General features: G+C 41.2%; 2 protein-coding genes across 7 annotated transcripts in view; one reads left to right on the top strand and one right to left on the bottom strand.

Annotated features, from left to right (window-relative positions):
- Window positions 1-207: 207 nt before the first annotated feature.
- Window positions 208-23,357, bottom strand: RBM27 (RNA binding motif protein 27). 2 transcript variants are annotated; one of them, XM_031598507.2, is made up of 22 exons: window positions 23,171-23,357; window positions 21,011-21,129; window positions 20,254-20,378; window positions 18,323-18,429; window positions 17,653-17,846; window positions 16,597-16,854; window positions 15,836-16,069; window positions 14,430-14,564; window positions 12,272-12,421; window positions 10,580-10,727; window positions 10,173-10,326; window positions 8,601-8,864; window positions 8,357-8,485; window positions 7,378-7,500; window positions 6,774-6,848; window positions 6,501-6,665; window positions 5,972-6,076; window positions 5,675-5,866; window positions 4,243-4,329; window positions 3,692-3,802; window positions 3,013-3,116; window positions 208-1,736 (listed from the first exon to the last, which is right to left on the bottom strand). In XM_031598507.2, exons 1-21 carry the CDS (start codon window positions 23,227-23,229, stop codon window positions 3,030-3,032), a joined length of 3,021 nt encoding a protein of 1,006 aa, XP_031454367.1. In that variant the 5' UTR covers window positions 23,230-23,357; the 3' UTR covers window positions 208-1,736; window positions 3,013-3,029. The 2 variants fall into 2 exon arrangements, with proteins under 2 accessions (XP_031454367.1, XP_031454366.1); XM_031598506.2 differs by having other exon boundaries at window positions 208-3,116.
- LARS1 (leucyl-tRNA synthetase 1) overlaps window positions 22,580-24,615 on the top strand; it is a 24,697-nt gene continuing 22,661 nt past the window's right edge. For 2 of the 5 annotated variants that reach the window (XM_031598505.2, XM_090151164.1), the window contains exons 1-2: window positions 22,580-22,795; window positions 24,248-24,366. Coding sequence is in view for 1 of the 5 variants with exons in the window: in XM_031598504.2 (XP_031454364.1) it covers window positions 23,808-23,813; window positions 24,248-24,366 (125 nt within the window). In the remaining 4 variants the exon portion in view is untranslated. Of the gene's footprint in view, window positions 22,796-23,433; window positions 23,456-23,587; window positions 23,814-23,979; window positions 24,171-24,247; window positions 24,367-24,615 lie in introns of those variants that run through there. The other 3 variants (XM_090151165.1, XM_031598504.2, XM_090151166.1) reach the window with 3 other exon arrangements.

Below are 24,615 nucleotides of genomic sequence, written 5' to 3'. Positions count from 1 at the left end.
AGGTCCATGTGCTCACACACTGCAGATCCACACACAGCTCCAGCACCAAAGTGATGACGCTCTTTTTGTGATCATTGGGTGGTTTGTTTTTTTTTTTTTTTTTGAATGGTTCTGCTGTCCAATTTATTTAAACTTAGTTTTCCTTTTCTTTTCTCCATTTGGAACCATTCCCATAGCATATCTTTATTGCAAAAAAGTCAACATGCATCTTAGAAATTCAGATTGTAATCAATAAAACAAACATTACATATATGAATTTAAATGTATAAACAGTTAGAAATTCAACAATATCTCCTATTACACTATTACACAAGTTCACAATTTTGTAAAAACTATAGTACAAGTTTACTATACACCAAGGGAACTTCATTCCTTTTCACATGATTTTGTTAAGGAGGAGGAAAAGAAGAGGTGCATTCTCACAGTAAGCAGGCGACAGTTTCCACGTTAACCTTCCAGCTCTGGGGTTGCTGTTCTCTTTGCCCAGCTCACACACAGTGCAGGCAGTGCAGCTCTCCCTGCCCACAGGTGCCCTCCGTCCCATCACACACAGCTCACACAGACTGAACACCTCCTGCACACACCTGCAGGCACTGCCTGCTGCACACAGGCTGCGCTGCTGCCCTCACAAAGTACGCGTCAGGGTACAATGGCACCACAGAGTGAAGCACACAGTACTGCCATGTCGCCGAACACCCAAACCAGAGCAGCTCCGTATTGCCCAGCACAGCCCAAGTTACAGGGAGACCCACGAGCTTGGGCAAAAGGCTCACTTCGGAACACCCTTCCTACTCTTGAAACACCAGCACTGGGATCGCTGCCCATCACTCACACTGCAATGAGGTAACAGTGCGCTCCCAGTGCACAAGCTAAGCTCAGATGCACAACTCATTTTTTCACTTCAGCACTCAGAAATCGCATCTGGGACGTCACTGCCTGTGTGTGCTGTAAAGGAAAACAGTAAGAAGAGCAAAGCAATCGTGGGAAGCTCTCCAGAAACCACTCCTCCAGAATGGAGCAGCGCAGCAGCTCATCCTGCCATCCCAGCCCAGCGGCCGCCCTGCCACAGCCCAAACCATATGAAAAGGAATCCCGTTCTGTGTCAAAGGCTACTGCAGTTTTTCTTACAGCTTCATTCATTCACTGTAGTTTTCATTTTCCAAATACAAAAATACAACAGTTCTTATTGAAATCTATACGCTGGTAGTTTTAGTACACAAAAAAGCAAAGTATTTACAAAATTATACAGTTTAAGAAAAAACTCTGTACAAAAAAATATATAAATCCTTTGTTCCCTCTATCACTTTTAACTGTCAGGACTCAAACACAGTTGCTGCAATGGGTATTTCAACATATACACTGACTGAACTGCAGACAATAAGAACAACATCAGAGATGATGGGAGGAGAGACATTGGGAATAGCTAAGATACGTTTTCCCTCATTTCCTTGCATATGCAATTTCACCTCACTGTTAACAAGAATGTCCAAATTACATACAGAGGTTTTAACGTGCAGAGGCGGAGCACTGAAAGGCAGAATTCCCCTCAGCTGATGAGGAAACTGAAGATGACACCGCTTGGACTTCCAATGCACCACCACAGCAAAAAGGGAACGCAGTCAGGGAGCAGCAAACACAGCGTGCTCAGCTGTGCCACCAAGATCAGAGCCACAGCAATTCAGGGGTCTCTCTAAATTTTCTTCAGTCGGGAACTTGCTGGCAAATACTCTGGTAAACTAAAAAGAGGAGAGTATTTTTCACTGACATTCAGTTTATTTTGTATAGAAAAGCACATCAAAGTGTACTGAGAAGTGCACTGTACAAATGCACAGCCAAGGAAAATGCTTCCTAAGTGGCACTGATGTTGGCGAGCCACAAAAGCCACGCAGCAGTTAAGAGACGTGGCTTCAGGATCTGAGCTCGTTGTCCTCATTCCTACCATTGCACACCGCTGTGGGCGTGGGGGTGTTAGGAAATGGTACAGCAATCGGCACTGAGCATGGAACGGCGCCATCTGAAACGTGTCCCAACAGAACCGAAGGCCAACGAGCACCGCTCCAAAGCCTGCAGCACTGCCACCCTGCAGCACTGCCCACCTGCAGCGAGGCAGGAAGCACTGTGCTCTGAACACCGCATGGATTTGGCTCCAATATAAACAGAACTCAGAGGGGAAGAAGAGTTTCGAAGGGCTGCAAGCAGTTGCCCATGTAGGGGGAAAGCACGAAACTCATTCTATTCAAGCTCACAGATACAGAAATGCAGCAAATGAACAGTCTGGCTGAAGCTGGAACCTTGTACTGAACTACAGAGGGAGATCATCAGTGAGTAAACCCTGAACTGAAACCTGTGTCATTGCTGTTTTTGCAAAGCAGGGTTTGAAGGACAGAGTGAACTGGACAGTGTTACAGTCATACCCTGTTGGATTTCTTGTTCCATCCCCTCTCACAAAGCAAATATTGAAACTGTGTGGCTTTCAAACATCCTTAAATGTCTGATGAGTTTAGCCACTAGTAACTTCTACAGAAAGTGATTGCATATGAAATAAAATGCTACCTTTCTTCAATTAGTAAATGAGGCATTTTTTTCTTTCATAACATTTAAAGAAAGTTTGTGTCTTTCCCCCGAGCCTAGAATATTGCTAAATAAAACCTGTAACATCTTTTCAATTATAAGCTAACAAATCAATCACGTTATAGAAAACCCAAAACAAGGTAATAGAGGGTGACACAAAAAGAGGACAAGAAAATACTAATATTTGTTTTCTTTCTCTCTTTTTTATCCTTCTCAAATAGAAAAGAATCACCATCCTGGTGAGCTTGATACTTCTATAAAAAGTTACTGGGCCTTTGGCTAGGTTGGCATCACAGCTCTATCTCTGAAATGTTTTTATAACAAACTTTGCTCACTTTAAATCTTGTGGTTTGAAAAGAAAGTAAAGCTTTTTTTGGCTCATCAACTTTCTTAAATAAACGTCTAAAAGATATAGCTTGAACTATATGCCTAAAGTTATACATTTCTAACGTCAAGTTTCATCTTCTCCAAGAACGGGATTCATCCTCATCTTCATCCTCATCATCATCATCTTCGTGCAAAAACAAATCTGAGGTTTCAGTCTCCTGGATGAAGAAGAAACAAGGTTTGAAACCAAAGTTCCATGCAGTAACGCAGGATCTTGTCATACAACACAGCATCAGCTGCACTGTATGTGCACACAGCTCATTACATTCCACAAGCCTCAAGGGAGGAGTGGTGGACTCTTGCATCAAGAAAGGGAAAGAAGCCAGACTTCAAAGGAAGCAGGAATGAACAACCACCCACCCTCTCCAAAACAAGTCCGTTAAATGACAAGGTCAGAAAACCCTTTAAAAGCCTTTAAGTGCTCATAATTGCAATCTAAGAATTAATAACTTATCCTTCAGTGGAGGATTAACACCCAGTAATAAAAAGATGAGCAGCCTCTGTATATGTGAGAATGTGAGGTTTATCCTAGCAGTTTGCAAATGCAAGTTTTCAGTGGTGTTTTCTTTTCTTTTCTTTCCCCCTTTTTTTTTTTAAATATGGAAATCCTACTGGACTAATCAAAACCAGAGGAGTTTCTGGTTTGCAGAAACATCTTCAATGAAACTTATTCTGTAAACAGAAAACTGAATTCTAAAGGAGCTCTTATTACTTTACCCACATGTTTTCCTACCTCTTCCTTAGATTCCTCTTCCTCAACTTCTGTGGACACAGAGGGTACCTTAGGTTTGTACCATGATATCTGCAGCCTTCGGTCTTTAAACTTGGATCCCTGGTTAGCAGCCTAGATTATATTTTAAATGAACACGTTTTTAAAAGGAAAATCAAATTAAGAATTCTTCAGATCACCAATAATGAGTTAAACCCAGTGAGCACTAATTATTGCAGATGTGTATCTGAATATCTCAAACGCGCATCACCTTCTTCAGTCTTCAAGAGCAACTTCACTTAAGCCCACCTACCATCAACCTAAAAATATTAACAGAGTTCTAAACTGATTGTGACACTGAATCCACATCAGCAGAAAACCCATCTTAATACATTAAACATGAAGTACATCCCCCTTTAACAACACTATATGCAGAAACAACAAATATTTGCACTATGTAGCTCAAACAAGTGGGATCCAAACCCACTGAAGTTTTAAGGACAAAAAGGCAGTCACAAGCAGGTAAAAATTCTTATTCTGGAACTGAGGAAAAACAAATCCATCACGTCACTTACATTCTCAGCTTCAGAGCGAGATTTAAAGGTCAGAACAACACTTAGTGGGGACTCTTCTTCTTGGAGATCCTCAATATCTCCAAATTTCTGTAAGAAGAAAAATTGATGAGGAACAAAAGTAATGTTCTCCTCCAGAGATGTCATCATCATGTGCTACAACTGAATTGCTTTGGACCACAGCAGCACCGAAACCTTGTTAGTTTTTGGACAGAACTGAGAGAGAGAGGAATCTCAGCTGCACTGGATGGCAACACTGCAGCACCTGTGTCTCTATTTTTGGACAAAAGCTCAGATTTATTCACATTCTCATAAATGGAACTTAATTTTGCAGGAAAAAAGGAAATAAGTGTATAACTGAATTAAATTCAAATAATTCACTGTTTCATTTATCTTTTTTGCCCTTCAATACTACCCTACTACAGACTTGCTAAACCAGTCCTTTAGAGCTCATTTATTTGCAAAGGAGATTGCTACGCACCCCTGAGTATGTTCTGCAAATACAGAACACAATTTTGCCTGGGACCATGAAGGAAAAAATGTCTAGCATAGCCAGATTAGCATAAGGTTTTATTTTTAGAAATTAAACACCATGTAAGAACGAAAATTTCAATGTCCACAGCTATGACAGATTAAAACCAAACCATGCAAAAAGCAAAACATAGCAAAAAAAAAAATTAACAAGGCCGAACCACCCAAATCCCAACACAGGCATACAAAAGGACTTATGGAGGCAGCACAAGCAGCCTAAAATCCCAGGTGGCCCCGAAGAGCAGACAAAAAGAACTCCACTAGTTTGCAAAGGAGAACATGCCATTCTGGGCAGTGTAACTGAGGGAAATGCCAAACGTGTTTTTCCTTTAGCATCAGAATGAGCTAACATAATAACACACTCATTAACTCACCTTGCACACTACCAAGTTATTTGCTGTTTCCAAATAAGTTTAACTTTTATGAAACTGAAAAAGCAACAGTGTTTTGCTTTCTGAATTAGAGAGAAACAAGATAAATGTGCATGAATTGCTAATACTTGTTAAAGCAGACACACTGATAGGTATTTCTCAGCCTTCTCATATCTGTTTTTAACTATTTTAATGCAGAATAAAAATAAGCCATTTGGCTTTTCCTATTAAAATAATGCACTAGGCAGCCAATGTAATGCCTTTTGTAGCTGCTTTACATTTACACTCTTGAAACTGTTTATTCATAGCTTGTTCCACAAATTCAGGAGGAATTTATACATACTACAGAAAGGAAAGAAGACTTTCATTCATCTTTAAGACTCTGGAAAATAAGCTGTTGCTTACAGAGTTCTTAGCCTGCCTCTCTCTGCAAGCACACTCTCAAGGTATCAGTTACCCACTTCATCTGAGATTGAAAGTGCAGCCCTAACTGTCAGCTTCAGTTTTTCTTTTTAATGTGACTCAATACTTACAGAGAAGTGCTGCAGCAATTCATCTTTTTCCTCTTCAATGAATCCTCCAACTGTTAGTGCTTTGGGACGATGGTCTACCACCATATGATTTAACATTCCCCTTCCTCTCCCACCACGGCCCCGTCCTCGTCCTCTCCCTTGGCCTGGAACTGTCTTCCCTCGGCCAGCAGGCAAAATGCCTAAACGGGCAGCCTGTTAAAAAAGAGAAAAAAAAGGCAAATGAAGTGTAAAGGTTTGAAAGGATTTTAAGCTTGTATATATAAAACGCATTAAAAGCATAAATCCAGACATACTTACCTCTACTTGCAGCTGATTTAGCTTTTTCCGCAGTTCAGTTGTGTCTTCTCCAGAAGAGAGTCTTTTGTGGAAGTCTAGTTCTGCATCCAGAAGTTCCTTTTGTGCCTTAGAGAAAAAAGTACAGAAAGAGAAAATGGAAGTGGAAAGCAGAACATTAATGCACACTTTTAATGCTTTACTCCCCTCTTTAGCAGTAAATTTATGTAACTGATACAAAAAGATCAATACACAACAGCCATACTTCCCCCTAAATTCAGTTCATTATGCTTTTGCTTGCCTCCAGGACTCTCCCCCAGTCTCATTTTTGGAAGGACCTGGAATTCTATGCTTCAGAACTGGAACAATCTTGAGTGAGCTGTAAGTAACTACCTCACCCAAGTTACTTAGAACCATGGTTTGCTTCTCCATAGTTACCAGTCAAATTCAAAATACTGCTAGGAAGCATACCGATCTAACATGGTTGTGTTTTTAGGACACATTAGAAACAGTTATAGAAGACAGATGTGCAAGTGTATTGCACAATACATACCTCTGTCTTGGATTTTAGTTTTGATGGCGTAGAGGTTGTAGATGAAGTTTTTAACTCATCCTTTAATTGAGATATTTTTCCTGCTAGTTCTTTTAACGTTTTCATTATTTCTGCTCTCTCTTCTGGTTTCATGGACTTGTTTTTCTCCAGCTTGGATATCAACATCTATATATTAATAAAAGAGCAGCAATATAAATTCCAGCAAGAGTAATGCTGAACAGACAGATATCTACAAAACCAGAATGTGCTTAATGGAAGTCATTCCAAACTCACCTTCTGGCATTCTATTTGTTTTTCTAACATCTCCTGCTTCTTTTTCCTCATGTCTTGTTGGAGTTTCATTGCCTCCTAGGAGAATAAAACTGTTCCAATCAGAAGAAGTAGTCTAGCATTACATGTACTCACATGTCACATTTTCTTTTTCAAGCTACAGAAGTGAGGGCCATAATAAAAGCCACTAGTCTGCAAGCCACAAAAGTATTCAACATATCTGGTCTGGAAAATAACAGTGAAATCTTGCCAATTTATTGCTATGAAGTACTCTACTAACTTTTTTCCACCTCCAAACACCCCTTGAAGAAACATATCCTATGCTGTCAGTTAAGTTCCTTTATTTGCAGAGATTAAAATCAGAGAAATGCCACCAGAACTCCATTCCCTCAAAAAAAAAAAAAAAAGAAAGAAAGAAAGAAAGAAAGAAAGAAAGAAAAAAGCCTTCAGTGTGCATTATCAAGATTGTTCCATAATGATAAAGCCTATATTGACTGTGTGCAAAACGCTATACAGTAACATTTGAGGTTTAAATTCTCTATCAATTCTTTCTTTTTAAAGTACTTTAGCCACTGCACTGTTCATCAAGCAACACACAGCACAGTACCTGCTTTTTCTTAAGAGCTTCTTGTACGTCATGAGGTTTAGATCCTGCGCCAGGCTTCATAGCCGCCTTCAAGTTTGAAGAACTATAAACCATTTTTGAGTGGCTTGTAGAAGTAGGAAATGTCTGAAACAGTAAAAATGCATACGCAACAATATGTAATAGGTTAAAATTAGTAACTTTAAATATATTCTCTGAAACAACTTATGCTTCCAGAATAACAAAAGGAGACAAATACAGAAATGCAATCAAAACATGCAGGGAGACATCAGTCTAACAATCAACCTACTTGGGGGCTGTCAGCATAAATGATTATTAAAACGCTTTCTGCAAAAGATCATTTCTTTTGGTCTTCATCCAAAAACTCCTTCTCCATCCTGATATCCATGAGGAACATTGCTAACGCTCAGCTCTTGTATCAGAACTAACCCAGCTTGGTAGCACAACCTAACACACTTTCTGATCAAACATTTAGAAAAGAAATAAGGCAGCAACTGTCACTTGCATTCTTCCTTTCTTACAAGAAATAACTTCTTTGTGACCAAGAAGATGTGCTGCCTTATTATACCAGTGTTAATTAAACTGTACCAGCTCGAAGTCTTTGCAGAAGTATTCTGTAAATTTCCAGTACCATTGTTAAAGCATAGTGTAAACACCAAAATCACTGGGAACAGTAATTAGGTTAGTCAACAGAAAGCTGACAGCACATGTAAACTGTTAAATTTGTTTAAAGTGAAAGTGTCAAAAATACGTTATGCTGCTAAAAAGGGTGACACTGTTTCTGAAATCATTCTCCCTGGTTTATATAAAGCAGCTAATGAAAATTGGAAGAAATAAATGATCATGTCTCAGAACATCAGTGATAAAAGGAACAACGAACTGAGAACTTGCAAATTCTGCTCCATTTACTAGTTCCATTCTTTAAGCTAACAGACACAGCTGTAAGTGGAAGCACGAAGACGGTCAGTTTTCATAACCATACCTGACAGTCCTCTACTACAGCCCCAGCCTGACTGAGATCAGACTGATTTCCACCTGCTGCTCCAAGGCGACGTTTCACCGGGACTTTGTTAAGGACATAGGCACCAGATGCCAGCGGTTTATTCATTGCCTGCATATCAACAGATATTAAAAAATGAAAGATTACACACGCTGCATTTTAAAAGCAGCTGTCACTTAAGAACACTGATAAGCCACAGTACTCTGAAGGTTGTTTATGAAAGTACCTTGGACATATTACTGTGCATTGTCACAGCGGGAGCTGGGGTCAGGGCTTGCTGCTGAAGGTGAAGTTGGTGATGAAGAGACTGTGAGGGTGACTGCTGCTGTTGTTGCTGCAGCAGCGGGGGCTGCTGTTCACTTTCTCTGTGCCAGTGCACCCTTATAAACCGATTGTTTAAAACTGCCTCTGTGCTTGAAATTGCCTTCCTAGCCTCATCGTTAGTTAAGTACTGAATTAGAGCAGCTTCAGGATCGTTCTGGAAAGCAACCTAAAAGAAAGAGTTCATGAGAATACATTTCTCAAGGAAGAGAATATGCCAACCAGCAGGAATTCAAGCTACAAGCAATCCACAATTACAAGTGGAACATGTAATGGTATTAGCAACTTAAAATGAAGGCAAAATACTCTATGTAATTAGAATCAAGTACATTTTGCAAATGCTATGCATAATTGCAACAAAGACTATATGTAGTACAATAAAAATTGAGTAAATAATTTAAAAAATATCATCAGATATTCAAAGTACTGTAAACTAGAATAGAACTGAAGAGACCCACTGCTGACTCCAAAGCTCTTTATTCTGACCTCCTGAAATAGAAACACTGTCCAAGGACGTACAGTGCAAAGTTCACCTTCCCAAAGAAACCTTATCTAACAGTCATACAAAAGTATTTTTCTCTAAAAATTAATCATCACAGGAATGAAAATATACCTAGTACAATATGATTGAGGCAGCACATTTTTTAGAATGCATTACCAAGATTCAGAAATAACCAAAGTATCCTTTAGGCTAAGGCATAAAATTGTGAGCTCAAAAATACAGAGGCTTGCCAGGTATCTGTCTTTATTCAGACCTCGAACTGAGGATGAAGGAAGTCACTGTTTTCTGTAAAAATAAAACAGTACTCTAACTATGTAGCTAACTGTGTTTTGTTTACATAGTGTTTTCCAAGGGACACCACTGAATTGGAGCTTCTTGTAGGATGTAACATGGTAACACCCATAGCATCTTGGCCAAAATCCTAGGAAATAATGCAGATTTCCACACCACACAGAGTTTTATAGAATCATAGAATTACCAAGGTTGGAAAAGATCTCTAAGTTCACTTAGTCCAAGCACTGACCTATCACCAGTATTACCCCACTACACCATGTCCCCAGTAAACACACAGATGATTATTGAACACCTCCAGGTACGGTGACTCCACCACCCCCAGGGCAGCCTTTTCCAGCACCTCACCACTCTTGTGGAGAAGAAATTTTTCCAAATATCCAACCTGAATCTAGAAGATCTTTTTCAAAAAGTATATGCAAACTGCTCAAACACCTGAGAATAGTTTAGATACTGTTAAATCTGCAAGCCTTTCAAATTTAACAAGAGCAACCAAAGGCACAACAGCCCTTCAAAAACAAAAGAAAAGGCTTTTTTGAATTTGGTGACCTCCTCCTTCTAGCTTCCTCTAAGATTCCTCAGGAACAGTGTTTAGCTGCAGTATTCCAGAAGGCTCTAGGGGAAAATACCCACATACAGACATAAAACTGAGGGCTTTTTTTTGTTTGTTTGTTTATTTTTTACCTGAATGTTTACAATAGTTCCAAACTTGCTGAAGTGCTCGTTGAGTTGTGTGATATTGTTCAATTCTGGTGGAATTTTTCGAACTTCTAGTTTTGTGTTAGTGTACTGATTCTTTTTCAGAAAACCTGGCTTATTCTGGTTATTATTTGCTTGCCTGGAGAAAACAAGCACAAGAGAGTCATTTAGAGAGACATGCACATACCTAAGTAAGGTAGCAAGTTAATGCATATTTAAATTTTCTCTAGAGGTTAGAAACAACAACCTCCCCAATATTTAGTCTCTGATTATATCAACACATTTTCTGACTCAGTCAACTCAAATTACAGAGGCCAATGAATTACTGTTTTTACAGCATTGATAGCAATCGAGTGCATCCAAGTTAGCCAACTGCAGCTGTTAATTCTTACTTTCCCAGCCATGGTTTCTTCAACGGTGGACATTCCAAACTACTTGGAGACCTTTTTCTGCTGTCTGGTTCAAGCACAACTCTAGTTACATTGCTGCTATTATTTGTAATGGGAATGGGAGGTTCAGTCTGGATGATGATATTGGCAGCTGGAGGAAAATAAAAAGGCCTGTGTTATTTACCACACCTCAATGAAAACGTTGAAAAAAGCTCTCATTTAAACAGCAAGATAGGAATGAATTAAAAAACATTTAAAAAAATAGGAAGACTATTAAGTCAGTCAGTTCTGTTTAGCAAGTTACTTCAGAGATAACTTACTAGCTTAGCTAATCCATGGGAGAAATACAAGCATTTAGTCCTGCCAGCAGAGATGAGACTTCTAACCTTCAAGATCAGTACCAGCTTGAAGAAATGAAGTTTTGGCTTTATCTCACAGGTACTGAAACTTTTGGTTTGAAAATTACGCCACTGGCACACACAAAATACTCAACTCCCATAGAGAAGTGCGAGATGTAAATCAACTTCTTATCGTTTTTGTGTGTGCCAGAGTTCTGCTGATTACTCTGATGAGAAAAGTCTAGGCATTTTCAGGCATACAGCTTCATTCTTAAATTAGGGGATGATTATAGGGAAAACCTTTCACACACGTGACAAGGCAACATAACAATTGGTCTGAAGATCCACCTCCAAGATTTACAATTCCTTACAACTGGAATGGGTTCTTAGGCAGAACCAGAATACAGACCCAGTCATAATTTTATGAAATTCATTAAGATGGAAACAGCAACAATGATTTCTGCAACAATACTAATAATATTCTATACAGGGTGAATCCCTGGAAGGAAATTCTGGAAAACAAAACAAAAAAACAACAAAGCAAACTTTCTTGTCTGGTAAGTAAGAAACACCAAAATGTAACAGCAAATACTGACATACAACAACTTTTTCCTTAGAGATCATGAGCAGAAAGCAGGAGGAAAAAGGCAACTATGCCGAAAACACAAAAATTTCTTTTAAGACCTTTAACTTGTATAAAATTTCTTTTAAGAGAGAGAACACGTCACCATTAGGAGACTACATCCACGCTCATCCAGTTTATGATTCAGAATTACTGAAGTGTAGACTGGGATTTCCATGAGCTAGAAGAACTAGAATGCTATCTGCAACAATCATTTTAAATATACCACCAGGCTGAAAAGAAGTAGACCATCAGATACAAGCATATGCCACAATAGTTCCCCTCACCACGACCTCCAGAAAGCCAAGGCTCTTACACATGTCCTTGTCAAATCAAATCCAGCTTCAAACTCCTGTTTAAAGCCAACTTCCTGCACCATTTGTTTTCTTCTTTCTACTGGCCCAATACTCAAAAAGTACCTCTGTAGGCTAACATGAATAAAAACCCACCCATCCAACCAACAACAACAATAACAATAATAATAATAATAATAAAAACAACGACCCTTCTAACATTCCCAAACAAGTGGTTATTTTAAACCAATAAGACTGGTTTGACTTTAAGATTAGCATTAAAAATTTAAGAAGAAAAAAAAAAATAGTAGAGACGTCAGATTTTTGGATGTCTGAAAATTGCTCTGAAATACTAAATCAGTGAGAAAAAACATTGCTTTTAGCCTGGAAAATGTAAAAATAAACATTGATGTTCTGAGACAAAAATAGGAACCCTTCCTACCTCTTGGATTTGTATCCATCTCCCCAGATGTTAAGCCAATTAGATTTGGACGCTGTGTTTGTGCTCTTGTAAAGAACTGCCGATATTGAGATCTACCAGCACTGGTAATACTGGGAGCTTCAGGGTTATAGCCATCTGGCTCATACGTATCTATAAAAAAAAAAGGAGAGAAAGGTAAGTGTTTTTCAAATGAGCTTAAGACTCATGGTCAATCTACCTTTAAGGAAATGCATGGGTGTCCAAGAATAAGAAGCTGTTTTTGAATGAAGAGAGAAGAGAGGTCATACAATGAATAGCTACAAAAGCCCTTAAGCTTTAAGCTCAAGTATATTTGGGAATATTCTCCTATTTTAATGATTGTTACTGTTTGTCAAAAGTGTGTAAGTCTCCATAACTGAATATTGATGGCAAACTGCCTGAAAAAGAAATGAGGTACCTCTTTCACAACCTTCAGCAAGCCTGAAATTGCTCCAAAAGGAATAACAGAAGATTTAGTTTGAGTATTTATTCTTATGTCTTGTCCTAAGATGCAAAGAGATTTTCATTCTTTCCTACCAACAGGTCATATTACTTCAGAAGCTGATTTTTGAAGAATGCAGTTAAAGGATTTCAATCAAAACAAGCTGAGAAATCACGCAGCTTGCCCCATACTTACCTACTGAATTCTCTTAAGTCACATAAGGGTGAGATTAGCTGCCTACCTCTAGTGATGTACTCACAATGCTAATTACAAGGGATAACTTTGAGAAGATGGCGACAGAACTGACTCACATTTTTCATCTAGTCCGCAGTACATTCAGGACGATGCATTTTTCAAATAATAAAAAAGGAAAACCTATACAAGAACTTGAATGAGTAAAACCCAACAAAAACCTCCTCAGAAACACAGTAGATCCTGGAACAGAAATGGATGCTGATACAGAGGATCCACAGGACCCAAAACACTCTACATGTCCTTATTCTAAGATGACAATGAAGACTACAGTCTTATGCAGATGCCTCGAACTTCAGCACTGATGTTTTGTCATGCAGTGCTGACTCTGCAGTGAGCACAGCTTCAGACACCACCAAGAACCTTCACTGAACTTGTGTGAGCTCAACCACAAGTTCCACCTCCTCAAGGATTCGTCATGCAATTGCAAGATGACAATCAGCTGTAAGTGTACCAGTGCAAGAACAGGTCATGAGATCCAACCTCTACAGAAGTTTAAGAGTATTACATAGTGGAATTGAAGTCACTGATGCCTTGTTAGTTAAAACAGACAGAAACAGCCCTTGGAACAAACTTCGAAGCTGAAAGAATCAGATGGGAATGTGGTCTGAAAGCATTTGGAGGCAACTGAACAGAGACCCTGATGAGATACTTGAATGACTCTAAAAAGTCTTTCAGGTCTCTAAAAATGACTTTCAAACAGCTCTAAAAAGTACAGAATTCACAAAGGAAATAACACAAACCATAAACTGAAGTTGTCCTTGTATAAAACATCAAAGTGTGATTACTCTTTTCAATACCAAAAAAATATAAACTTTATTGGATTTAAAAAAAAACAACTTAGGGTTCTCTAGTTATTTTGTTATTCCTTTCATAAAATACACGTTTAAAAAAAATTGTGCTCTGTAAAGATGATGTCATATCCATCAAATGTCACGTGTTTTTAGTTAGAAAGCTAGAATTACATCAATTCTGAAAAGAAAAGGGGATAGAAATGAAGTACTAATGTATATGAAAAACGTAGAGACAGTTTTGATAAACAGCAAAGAAAACAAAATCTCTCATGTAGTACACAGATCTGGGTAGAGATGAAGACCAAGCTACCCAGTAATTACAGATCAGCAGATGCATCTTTCCCATGCTGATACTCTACTAAACAGTTAGGAAATGAAGGGATCCCTTTGTTACGCTACAGTTTTGCTACTTGGAAAATATGAGATGAAAAAAAATCTCCCTACAAACGACTTTTCCTCGGGCAGTGACAGAACACTGCTGCTACACCTCACAGCAACAGCAGGATGATGCGCTGTCCGCAAGGAAAGGCAACACTTTTTAGATTTGTGTTTACCGGAAGAAGACAGAGGTAATAACCTCTAATCCCACAAACTGAAGAAATGTAACATTTACATGCCAAGCACATTTAAGAAAAACTAAAAAATTGCTTACGTTCTGATACTGTGTACAGGAGGTTCTGGGGTAGCGGGGGGGGCAGCCGTGCTCCCACAGGCGCCAGGCTGGGCACTGCGCTCGTCCCGGGCTGCTCACGGTTATTTATTAGACTGGACTGAGTTAAAGGTGGTCCTACAACGACATCGTGGAACAGATCACTAACACTCCACAGAAAAAACGTGCAAACAATTCTGTGCAATTCATTTATTCCTTGTAAAGGATCACAGCTCTACCACATCAGAAGTTTAAGTTAGATGAGAAGCCCCACTCAGGTAAGTTACTCTGATTACAACAACCTTTCCCTCTATCCCAGAATGAATCAAGCTGTAAGCTTAAGAGTTAATATATATATATTTATATATATATAAAATTTTCTTCCCCAGAGCTTTATTATTGTTGGAACTTCATTAGCTAAAGCAGCTCCTCCCTCAGCCTTGCCACGGAGAATCGAGGCTTACTCAGAACAAGACGTCACACCAGCAACATTTAAACCACATAAAATTACAGTTCTAAACCAAAAGCTACAGGGCAAAAGGTGTTAACAGGCAAGGTCTAGCTGTTTCTCCCTGTATGCAGCACACACATGCTCCCTACTTACTGTATTCCAAGGAAGGACACTTGAGATAATACTATGCAACATACTAAAATTAACAATGATACACTCAAGCCTTCCACAAAATTATAGCCATATGTAATTTCACCAGAAGCATCATTTTAAAATAACACTAGCACAAACAACAACTGTATTCCCAAAGATTAATTTATTAATTAATCCTCCTACAGCCACTTGGAAATGTTTTCTAGAAGCCTGCCCACTAATTGCTTAGTGTTAACCAGATACAGAACTTATTTTGCATCCCATAGCTGCTATGACTGTCAAAACATGTATTGTGTTATTGGAAAAGAGAGCAATAAAACCACACCTTCAATATTCTTAGATTTTTCTTCATAGAATTTACATTATAAAACAATGAGAAAACAGAAAAGGTTGAACTGCCTCAGAGATCACTGCTGAACAGGTCATGGATCTATCAGGTATCTGCTGCTAAGAAACTGGATACAATATAGTACCAAAACCATTTATTAAAACTTTGAGATTAGACCTCTCTGTTTTTGCACTAGAAAACAGAAAAGTTGTCAGTCCAAACAACACTTGTGTTATGAGACGGTCTGAAAGATTTTTCCCTTCCCCATCTGTTCTATTCATCTAATTCAATTTGGAGTATAAGAAACATCACGTTTTACAGGCTGAGTTTTCAAAATTATTTTGGCAATCTTTTGGTTAGTACATGGCTAGAAAAGAAACTGCAACTCATTGCTTCAGCTACAGGTACCTTCCTTTCAGAAAGAGTCACAACTTTAACTTTTAAGACAGAGTAACAGAGAAAAGTGCTTTAACTTACTTGGTACAGGAAGCACAACAGGAGGTGGTGCCTGCGGATGAGCTTGTGGAACTGGGATCCTCAAACTGCGAGCTGGACCTGGCATGGGAGGCAGAAGCATACCAGGAGGGGGTGGAAGTCCCGGAGGTGGTGGAGGAAAAGGAATCATACTTGGCAAGGAAACTTCATCTACTACTAACGGATCATTTCCATGATCAAATTGACAAAGATCACCAAGTACACAAAATCCTCTCTCTGCAAAACAGAAAAATTATATTTTCAGGAAAAAAAACCCAAAACAATATCACCCCAGTTTTTTGCTGGGATTTCATCCTAAAGAGAACACACAATTACTAATTTAGGACTACCACATGCATTTGCAGAACAACTCAAAGTAATCTTCCATAAAAGCATACAAACATACATTATGCACCATAAAATCCGTGGAAAAATAAAGATGCATGACCTGTTTTAGGTTAAACATGTGCAATGAAACCTTTTTCAGAACTGCTAGTTGCTGAATTATTTGCCAAGGCATATACAGAACTGTGATCAACATCTGTATGTCCGCAGCTACCAAATTAAAAGTAAACTGCTCCCAGCAAGAAAAAACTCTTTCTCCAGTTAAATATAGCTCATACATACATGCATTTTTATATACAAGGTACTCTAAAGGCTTCTGCATTTTGATTGAAAATTGAAAATGGGGAAAAAAAAAAATGGAAATTGTAGTATAATAAAAACTAGGCAGGAATTCAAGGACTAGAAAACAGTTAGCTTACCATCATAATCTTGACACCTTCTCTTAGGTGGAGGATTTCTGCCAAATGAACTGGGATTGCTATGATTGTTATAATAATTTGACCAACTCTCTGTTGTGTTTTCAAGATGGTGCGCAGGTGCAATTACAGTAACAGCACTGGGAATAGACTGTGCAGCAGAATACTGTTCAGTAGAGTTACTGGCAGATGCAGAAACTGGATTATATGTGCCCTCAACATCATTTCGTTCACTCTTGAACTTTGATCTCTCACGGTGCTCTGGTTAAAAAAACAAAATGAAATCAAAACAATTCAGGTAAGCCTTCATGATTTATTCTGTATATCAGAGCCCTAGAAGAAAAAAATAAAAACCCTACACAACAACACAGACACTTGCTTAAATATTCATTATTCTGTACATGAAATTGTTTTTGAAGATTAGTCTTACCCACGGATCAACAACTAACATAACGCAGGCACATTTTAAATATCAGAAAATTAGATGGTTTCTTTACAAAATGAATGTTCTTTCTTTTACTCCTAATACTTTCTTGGATTTTAGCTTTCCCTCTTGAAGTAGAAAGGGTGAACCTCCACCCATCAGTAATTAAGGTGGTCTCAAAACACATTTGTAATCTGTGCCTCTAATTTTTCCTAAAGTTCTGAATTAACCCTAAAGAAATAAAGGATTGTGTGGTAACAACCTTCACTATGAAAGGACCTTCTCTAAAAATGCATGGTAACAAAGTGAAAAAGATTTACACTACTTTGCAAAAAAGAGTGCATCTTTAAAAAAATCAGCAGCTTTGTTAGCATATAGAGCACGTAAATATCAGCTACTGATATCCACTGGTATACACCTGTGGATAAATTAACAGGTTAGCAAAGAAGAAAACAACCCCCTTAATTATCCTACCCTGATGAACAGCATCTTAATGATTTCAGGAAGACAAAGTTCTCGAAAGTTGCTCAGATTGCTCCAGGGCATCTACAGCCTGCTAGACTATACAACATGTAGGAGTCCTCACACATCACTGACATTAGATGTCCTCCTAAAGCAACACCTTGAGTACTCACCAACACTTCTGTTTGCATCATGGTCTTTGCTTCTACCCCTGCTGCGGCTGCGACTTCGACTCAGCCCTCTGCTTTTACTCCGACTTTTGCTCCTGCCTCGCCGCCAGCTGGACTTGTCTCTGTACAGGTCACTCCTGTCGTAGTATCTGTCATAGTCCCTCCATTTTCCATCATCTCTCCTTTTCTCTCTGGTTCTAGAAAAACACATATGTAGACTACATTTATGAAAAGAGAAACTAATTCATTCACAGAAAGCAACCAAGGGAGGACTAAAAAATTAGACCTGCGAGGCAGTTATAGATGAAGAAAAACAGAAGAAGTTTCAAGAATGATGTATATTTGTGTCTGTCTTGGTGAAGGAGACAAGAGAAATGCAGTAGGAACATCACCCCCACCACCAATGATTTTCATTTATATAACAAGAGAAAGAATGGAACTGATAACATCTCTAGGTATCAACATTGGAAAAGTATTGCCATTTTTTCCCAAGGAGACCAAAATCTAGGGTAGGGTTCTCATACATGCAATCAGCACAGAAATACACTGCAGACAGAGGAAAGTGGGCAGTAAATCACTGTTTTACGTTATAACCTAGCTAAGAGGTATAAACCTTCAGCTAAAGACTGCTGGGAAATACAGAAGATATCAGCACTTTGGTTCAACTACTAGCCTTTGTTCACTGGAATCTGCACGGCTTCTCTGTGGACTAGAATGCTTCTTCTTCCTGCTATCCCGCTCTTCTTCAACTGATTCTTGAAAATTCTGTTTAACAGACAACTACAAAATAAGGGTAAACATTACCTTTTTTTAAAAACAAAGATTTTTTTTCAAATCAAAACAATACAGAAAGGCAGCCTTAAATAACGATTCAATCATCCCTGCTTAGGATTATTCAGGAAGAATTGTTAGAAATACTCAAGATTTGCCTTGACAGGGCTCAGGATAGCCCAATTTGAGGTGATACTCTGAAAACATGTTTGGATGGCATGATCTCCACTACGATCCCTTCCAACCAAGGGTTACGTATGATTCCATTCTCATTTTATTTTCTGCCCTCCATTTGCAGGAATCATGCAATACACTGAGCTGCATGACAAATCAAAGTCCTGAGGTACAATAGCTACTGAATGTCCTGCCACATAAAACTATCATCAATATAATTCTTTTTCTTCTTTCACATCCCTGAAACACAACCAAAACAAAATTAAAATCAAAACCAATCAGTTACACAAAGCAGTCCCCCCTCCCACCATTAAATTGCTGTTTAAGTTAAAAGAATAGTTTTAAAAAACTGAGAAATTATGTCAGTTTTTGAAGAATTGATCAGCAAACTATGAAAGCCTTCTGTAGTTCCAAATCACAACCTTCGATCACCAAAGCTACAATGACAATAAACTGTCACAGAATTCTGGAGCTAACCCTCAAACACAAAAGGACATAAGAAAGGAAAGACCAAGTAGCAGCTTTGATTGAAATGGACTGATGAATCGTTTCTCCCAAATAACAATCCACTTTCCACAATACAGTATAATACAACTTTGTTTTAGCTGACCAACAGAGTTCGATCATCAATTCTTTGTTACCATCGAGATTGTCCAACAGTTCAAACACTGAAGACAGAACAACTCATTCCAGCTCATGTCCAACCAAGATGTGAGCTCATCTTATATTAGACTCACAAACACAAGAATAAATTTCAATACCAATTCAGAATACTTGCATCAAACAACATTTCTTAAGGTTCATTTGTAAGAGAACAACAGTTTTTGCTCTTAGCACTTCTTGACATAAGCATCCCTGGAAGGGAAAGAACCGGAATATTTTATCTGCTTTGACTTTATTTGAATCTTTCCCATAGCAAAGGAAACACACATGTAGCCTAAAATATCTTGCAAATTGTGCTAAGACTATACTGAAATAAAGAAAATTTACTTCTGTAGCAATTTTCCCCAGCCTTTACTCAAAGGTGATACATTAGAATACTACAAAAACACAGACACAAAGCTCTTCCCTTGGAATACTACCAACACAGGAAAAAGAGAAGTACCAAACACAAGTGAGGATGATTTGAAACTGAAAGGGGTTTGGATACTTACAAAACTATTACTTGCCTTCTCAAAAACTGGAATGCTTTCAATTTCGTTAATAAAGGTTAAAAGCAAGACAAAAGCAAGAACTGCTGGCAAAGGAATGCCACCTCACTTTTTTCAGTAATTAATCCTCAATAGAGAATTCAACTGTAAGTATTACAGAACACACTTAAAATAATTTCCAGAACATTTCCTGCTCCATTTTTTTAAATATTCTGTAAGGAATAGAATGTTTTCTCTTCTTCCTCACCTCTGAAATCCTTTCAGATCAGTGACAGTTCATACTACCAGGGACAACAGAACAGGATTTTTGAATGCTACTAACCTCGATCAAAGGCAGACTTCACAAAGGGTTTTCAAAATATTCTTGCCTGAATTATCTTTCATTTTCATAGTAAGGATCACTAGTCCCAACACAACAAAGTGGATTTTGCTATTGCGTTTTCTCCCGTAACTGTTACAGGATGGCTACACTCAAAATTAGAGGCAGGTAGAGAATGAATACGGTTACCTCCTCCTTGATGACTTCTTTCTCCTGACCTGCAGGCTTCACTTCTACTTTCGTGGGTTCGTGAGAAGGAAGGTAACTCTTCGTGTACAGACTTTCAAAAAGTTTATCTACAAAACCTGAAGTTTCTGAGGACAGAGAAAACAACAAAAATATTATCATATATCCATGTATGATTTAAAATAAATCATCTTAATATATGATTTAAGCCGTTGTTTGGAATGGATTTGCCAGAAAAGTCTTTGGAAAAAAAAAAACCCTTGATAGACTGCTTACAACTATAGCAGCAGTAACTCAGATTAATGATTAATAGTTCAAGAAAATGGAATTACATTTGTGGAGTTTTACCTTGTCTTTTTAGACAGAAAAAAAAATCATTAAATGCATCACAGACAAAAACACAGACTTTTCTTTCAATCACATTTACAACTTTGAAATGTTCTAAGAGGCAAAAGCGATTGGAATTTATGATCAAGGAAAAAGGTCTATGCTTAGCCTACCAAATAAAATTAACAGTTGATTTTAACACCTTGAATTTGAACCAAACGGCCCTGAGAAGCTCTCCAAAAGCTCAACATGGGTCAGGTTTTCAGAAGTCATCAAACATCTGACGGAGAGACTTCCAGCAGTATGAGACATTTTAAAAGAAACCCAAGTGTTAGCTTTTAATTCTTCCTGCTCCCCACAAACAAGACCAGGCTACAAAAATACAATCTTGTGCTAAAACAAAAAGCCCCAAACCAAACGTGACTCAAAGTACCTTTTTGCAGAAAGACGTCCAGCTGATCAGCACAGAAAGCTTTTAGCTCTTTCTCTGGTTTGTCTTTCTTAACTAATGCCACAACATAGTTGGCTAAGGCTGATGGGTCTGCATCACATCTACAGAGAGAAAGAACCATTCTTGATTCAGCTGAAGAACACCAAAACCACTGCACATTGGACACTGACTGTTACACAAGGACCGCCAAACAAAACCCATATGCAGCTCACCTGCTGACACAAGTGCACCAGGATGACTGAACTAGCATTCTCCCCCTCCCCACCCCATTAATTACAGCGAAATACTTTAATTGTCTGGTGACCGCCCCCACCCCACCACAGCTGACAGCTCTCCCAGTCTTTCTGAGGCTGCTCCAGAATAATAACTTGCAGCCTCTTTACAGAAATCCAATTCCAGGGCACATTTTTCTCAACTTTCTCTAAGCATTGGCAACCACCACCAAGAACAGCCATACAAGAATTGCAGAATGAGAAGAAAAGTCACTGCATAATTGTCTTAAAGTACTAAAGTGGTTTTAAAATACACATAGTATTTAATATATACACAACATATATCCCACAAAAATATATCCCAAAAGCACATATTAAATATGCACATGGATACATTCTGTACAGCTTAAGTTACTGTGCATAATGCACAGCAGTTTTCATTTCCAGGATTTCCACACCCACAAATTTCACATTAGTCCTTTAATTCTAGTAAAGTGCAAAAAAGTGTAATTATTAGTACAGAATCATTACGCTCCTCACCTAAGCCCTCATCTAGCTTCATGAAGGCCAAAGATAGGCGACTTGTGCAGTGATACTCTGCCACTAATCTTTGAATTGGATATAGTTCCACTATTCAATATCATTAAGCACTAAATCCTCATTTTGCTCCTCTTTAAGAAGATGCAGATGTAAACCATCAGAAAGCAGGCAACACCACAAAGCAGCTCAATGATTCAATGTGTTTTTCAAACCTTTAAATCTCAACACGCTTTTTAAGAAAGGAACATCAGCTATAGAAACATGAAGGAAGAGTACAAAGCGTGCAGACTCCAAAACAATCTCAGATGAAAAAACTCAACAAATTAACAAACACACAAACTCATGTAGACAACAACTGGTTAAAGAAAAGACTTCTTAATGAGCTGTCAGTCAAGCAGTTCTGCTCCACATTAGTTTGCCTGTTCCCAGGATCCAATTAAAACCACGTAAAATGCAGCAATTAACCACAAAGAAACCACAAATTTACAGATTTTACAGTTCTTATGCGCACATGGAGAAAAACAAATAAACTGCACTAAATGCATTCTGTGGCAGTGACCACGTGGAACTGACTGTAAGTGCTATATCTGAACAGGAGGAGATGACGATCCACCACTTTGTGACCCTTCTGCTCCTCCCAGGTGTTCACATGGAGCTGTGGGGAGGGGAGCAGGGATGGGAGTGCTGGGAGCAGAGCCTGAGGAGCCCTTCAGAGGGATCTGACCGAGCGTCAGAGAGACTCCGTGAGAAACAAAGAAGCAGGCAAGGCAGCCACCTGCCAGGGGGAGAGCAGGAGATGCTTTGCTTTGGGCACTTTAAGATAACTCCTTCCAGAGATTCAGTTTCAGAGTTTCCTGTAGCAAAGCACACGTGTCTGTAAGCGCTCAGCTACTGAGATGTTCCACGTTTCTCGTTGCCCGCACTTCTAACAAACCAAGCTGAGTTTCGGACGCGCATATTCCGACCGTCGGTGCTCACAGCAGCCACACCGCAGCAGGACAGGTGTGACAGGCCGGTGAGTCCCCAGCAATTGGCACAAGCTGTTGACGCGCCGCGTGCAGGCAGCCCTGCGCTACGGCCTTCCGCGCCGACACCCCGCGGCCCCAGGCAGCGCCGGGCCCCGGCCGCACCGTGCGCGGAGCGCCGTGCCCGTCCTCAGGGCGCTCCCCACGGCCCGGACAGCGATCGGCGACTCCGGGCAGCGCTCGCCCCCGGCACGACGGGGCGGGGCGGGGCAGGGCAGGGCAGCCCCGAGCCCCGCATCCCCGCCTCCTCCTCTCCCCACAGGCGGCCCGGCCCGGCCGCGCCCTCCCGTCCCGGCTCCCCCAGACATGAGGACGCAGTAACCGCCCCGGCCCCGCCACGCCGCCCCGGCCCGGCCCGCGCTCACATCGGCTCCAGCAGCTTGGCCAGCCAGGACTTGAGCGCGTCCACGTTATCGATGAGCATGGTGCCGCCGCTCCGCCGCCCCTACGGCTCTGCCCGCATCGCACCCGGCCCGCGGCGGTTGCTGCCCGGTCCCCTCCCCCCGCCGAGGCCTAGTACCGGAAGTGCCGCCCGCCGCGGCGCAGCCTGCTGGGCTCATTGGAGGCGGGACCCGGCCGCCGCTCGCCAATCAGACGGCGGCGCCGCCGCGTGACCGGCCAATGGCAACGGCCAGGCGTCCGTCCCGAAGGTCAGCGGGGCGCCGGCGGGCGGGGCCGGGCGCGCACGTGAACCGCGGGGCGACATGTTTGGGGGAGCTCTTAAAGGGGCCGCGCGCAGCCGCGCGTCAAACGGGGCGGGGCTCGGGGGAACGGGCGGCTGCCGCGGGACGGGCAGAGCCGGCGTTACTTTTATTCGCGTTCGCGCGAGGCGCCTTTCCACGAGGAGCCGCGGCTCCGCACTCGGCCCGCGGCTCCCGGCAGGCGGCCCCGACTCCGCCGCGGTGGTACGGCCCGAGCCGGCCGCGCCGCCGCCGTGCGCTCCGGCCGCGGGGCGGGGCGCGGCGTTCCCCTCCCGTCAAGCACGGCGCGCCCGGCGGCAGCATGGCGGTGAGTGGCGCGGCGTAACGCACGGCAGCGCCTCGCGGTCCGCTCGGCTCGGGCGTTGCGCGGGGCCGCTCTCGCGGGGCGGCAGCGGGGAGCGCGTGGCTCCGGTACCGCTGAGCGGCGCCTTCGGAAGAGCCGCGCGGCTCCGTGGCGGAACGCCGTCCCGCAGCACTGCGCGGTGCGACGGGGAGCCGCGCCTTACCGCACGGCGCCGCCTTCGCGTTTCCCGGGCGCGGTGCCCCGCCGGTGTGGTTCCGTGGTGGGTCCGGCCGTGTTTCGCAGGCCGGGGCGGCGGCATCGCGCTGCTCTGCTGGGCCGCGCTTGCAGCTGTGCCCTGCAGCGAGGGCGGCCGGTAACAAAGTGAGCTGCGACGCGCTGCAGCCCCGCTGTGTTTGCTGGGCCCTTCGTGCCGACTTCTGTTCCTCCGCGCTTCACAGGAGCGAAAGGGGACGGCGAAGGTCGGCTTCCTGAAGAGAATCGAGAAGGAGATCCAGCAGAAGTGGGACGATGAGCGAGTCTTTGAGACCAGCGCTGCGGACGGGCACAATCCTAAGAGGTGGCGTTGTGTTTTTTTGCATGTTTTATTTTTAATTTTTTGATGTTTATTTTTCCCCAGGGGACGTTTTTTCCCATCAATACCAAGGGTAAAAACGTGCCTTTCTGTGAGCCGTGCTTCGTGCTGTGCTACGCTGATGACCGTCTGCTGCTTGGGTCCCAGCGGGCTGGGAAGGGCTGCCCTGCGTTCCTGGGTGCTATCAGTGCCCCCTGGTTATGAAAGTGAGGTTCTTCCCAGAGACGTCAGCTG

The sequence above is a fragment of the Phasianus colchicus genome, chromosome 15 (genome assembly GCF_987193195.1).
Source record: "Phasianus colchicus chromosome 15, bPhaCol1.hap1.1, whole genome shotgun sequence".
NCBI classification, from domain to species: domain Eukaryota; kingdom Metazoa; phylum Chordata; class Aves; order Galliformes; family Phasianidae; genus Phasianus; species Phasianus colchicus.
The sequence above is the reverse complement of the archived record's forward strand: the minus strand, read 5'-3'. Positions and strand labels throughout refer to the sequence as shown.

What these genes read in the sequence shown, in the direction of transcription:
- RBM27 (XM_031598506.2), bottom strand. Translation starts at nt 23,229, where the DNA reads ATGCTCATCGATAACGTGGACGCGCTCAAGTCCTGGCTGGCCAAGCTG. An exon ending in AAGAAGTCATCAAGGAGGAG is followed by an intron (nt 18,430 to 20,253) that starts GTAACCGTATTC and finishes CTTATTTTGTAG; the next exon opens with TTGTCTGTTAAACAGAATTT. An exon ending in AAGGTGTCAAGATTATGATG is followed by an intron (nt 16,070 to 16,596) that starts GTAAGCTAACTG and finishes TCTGTTTTGCAG; the next exon opens with AGAGAGGATTTTGTGTACTT.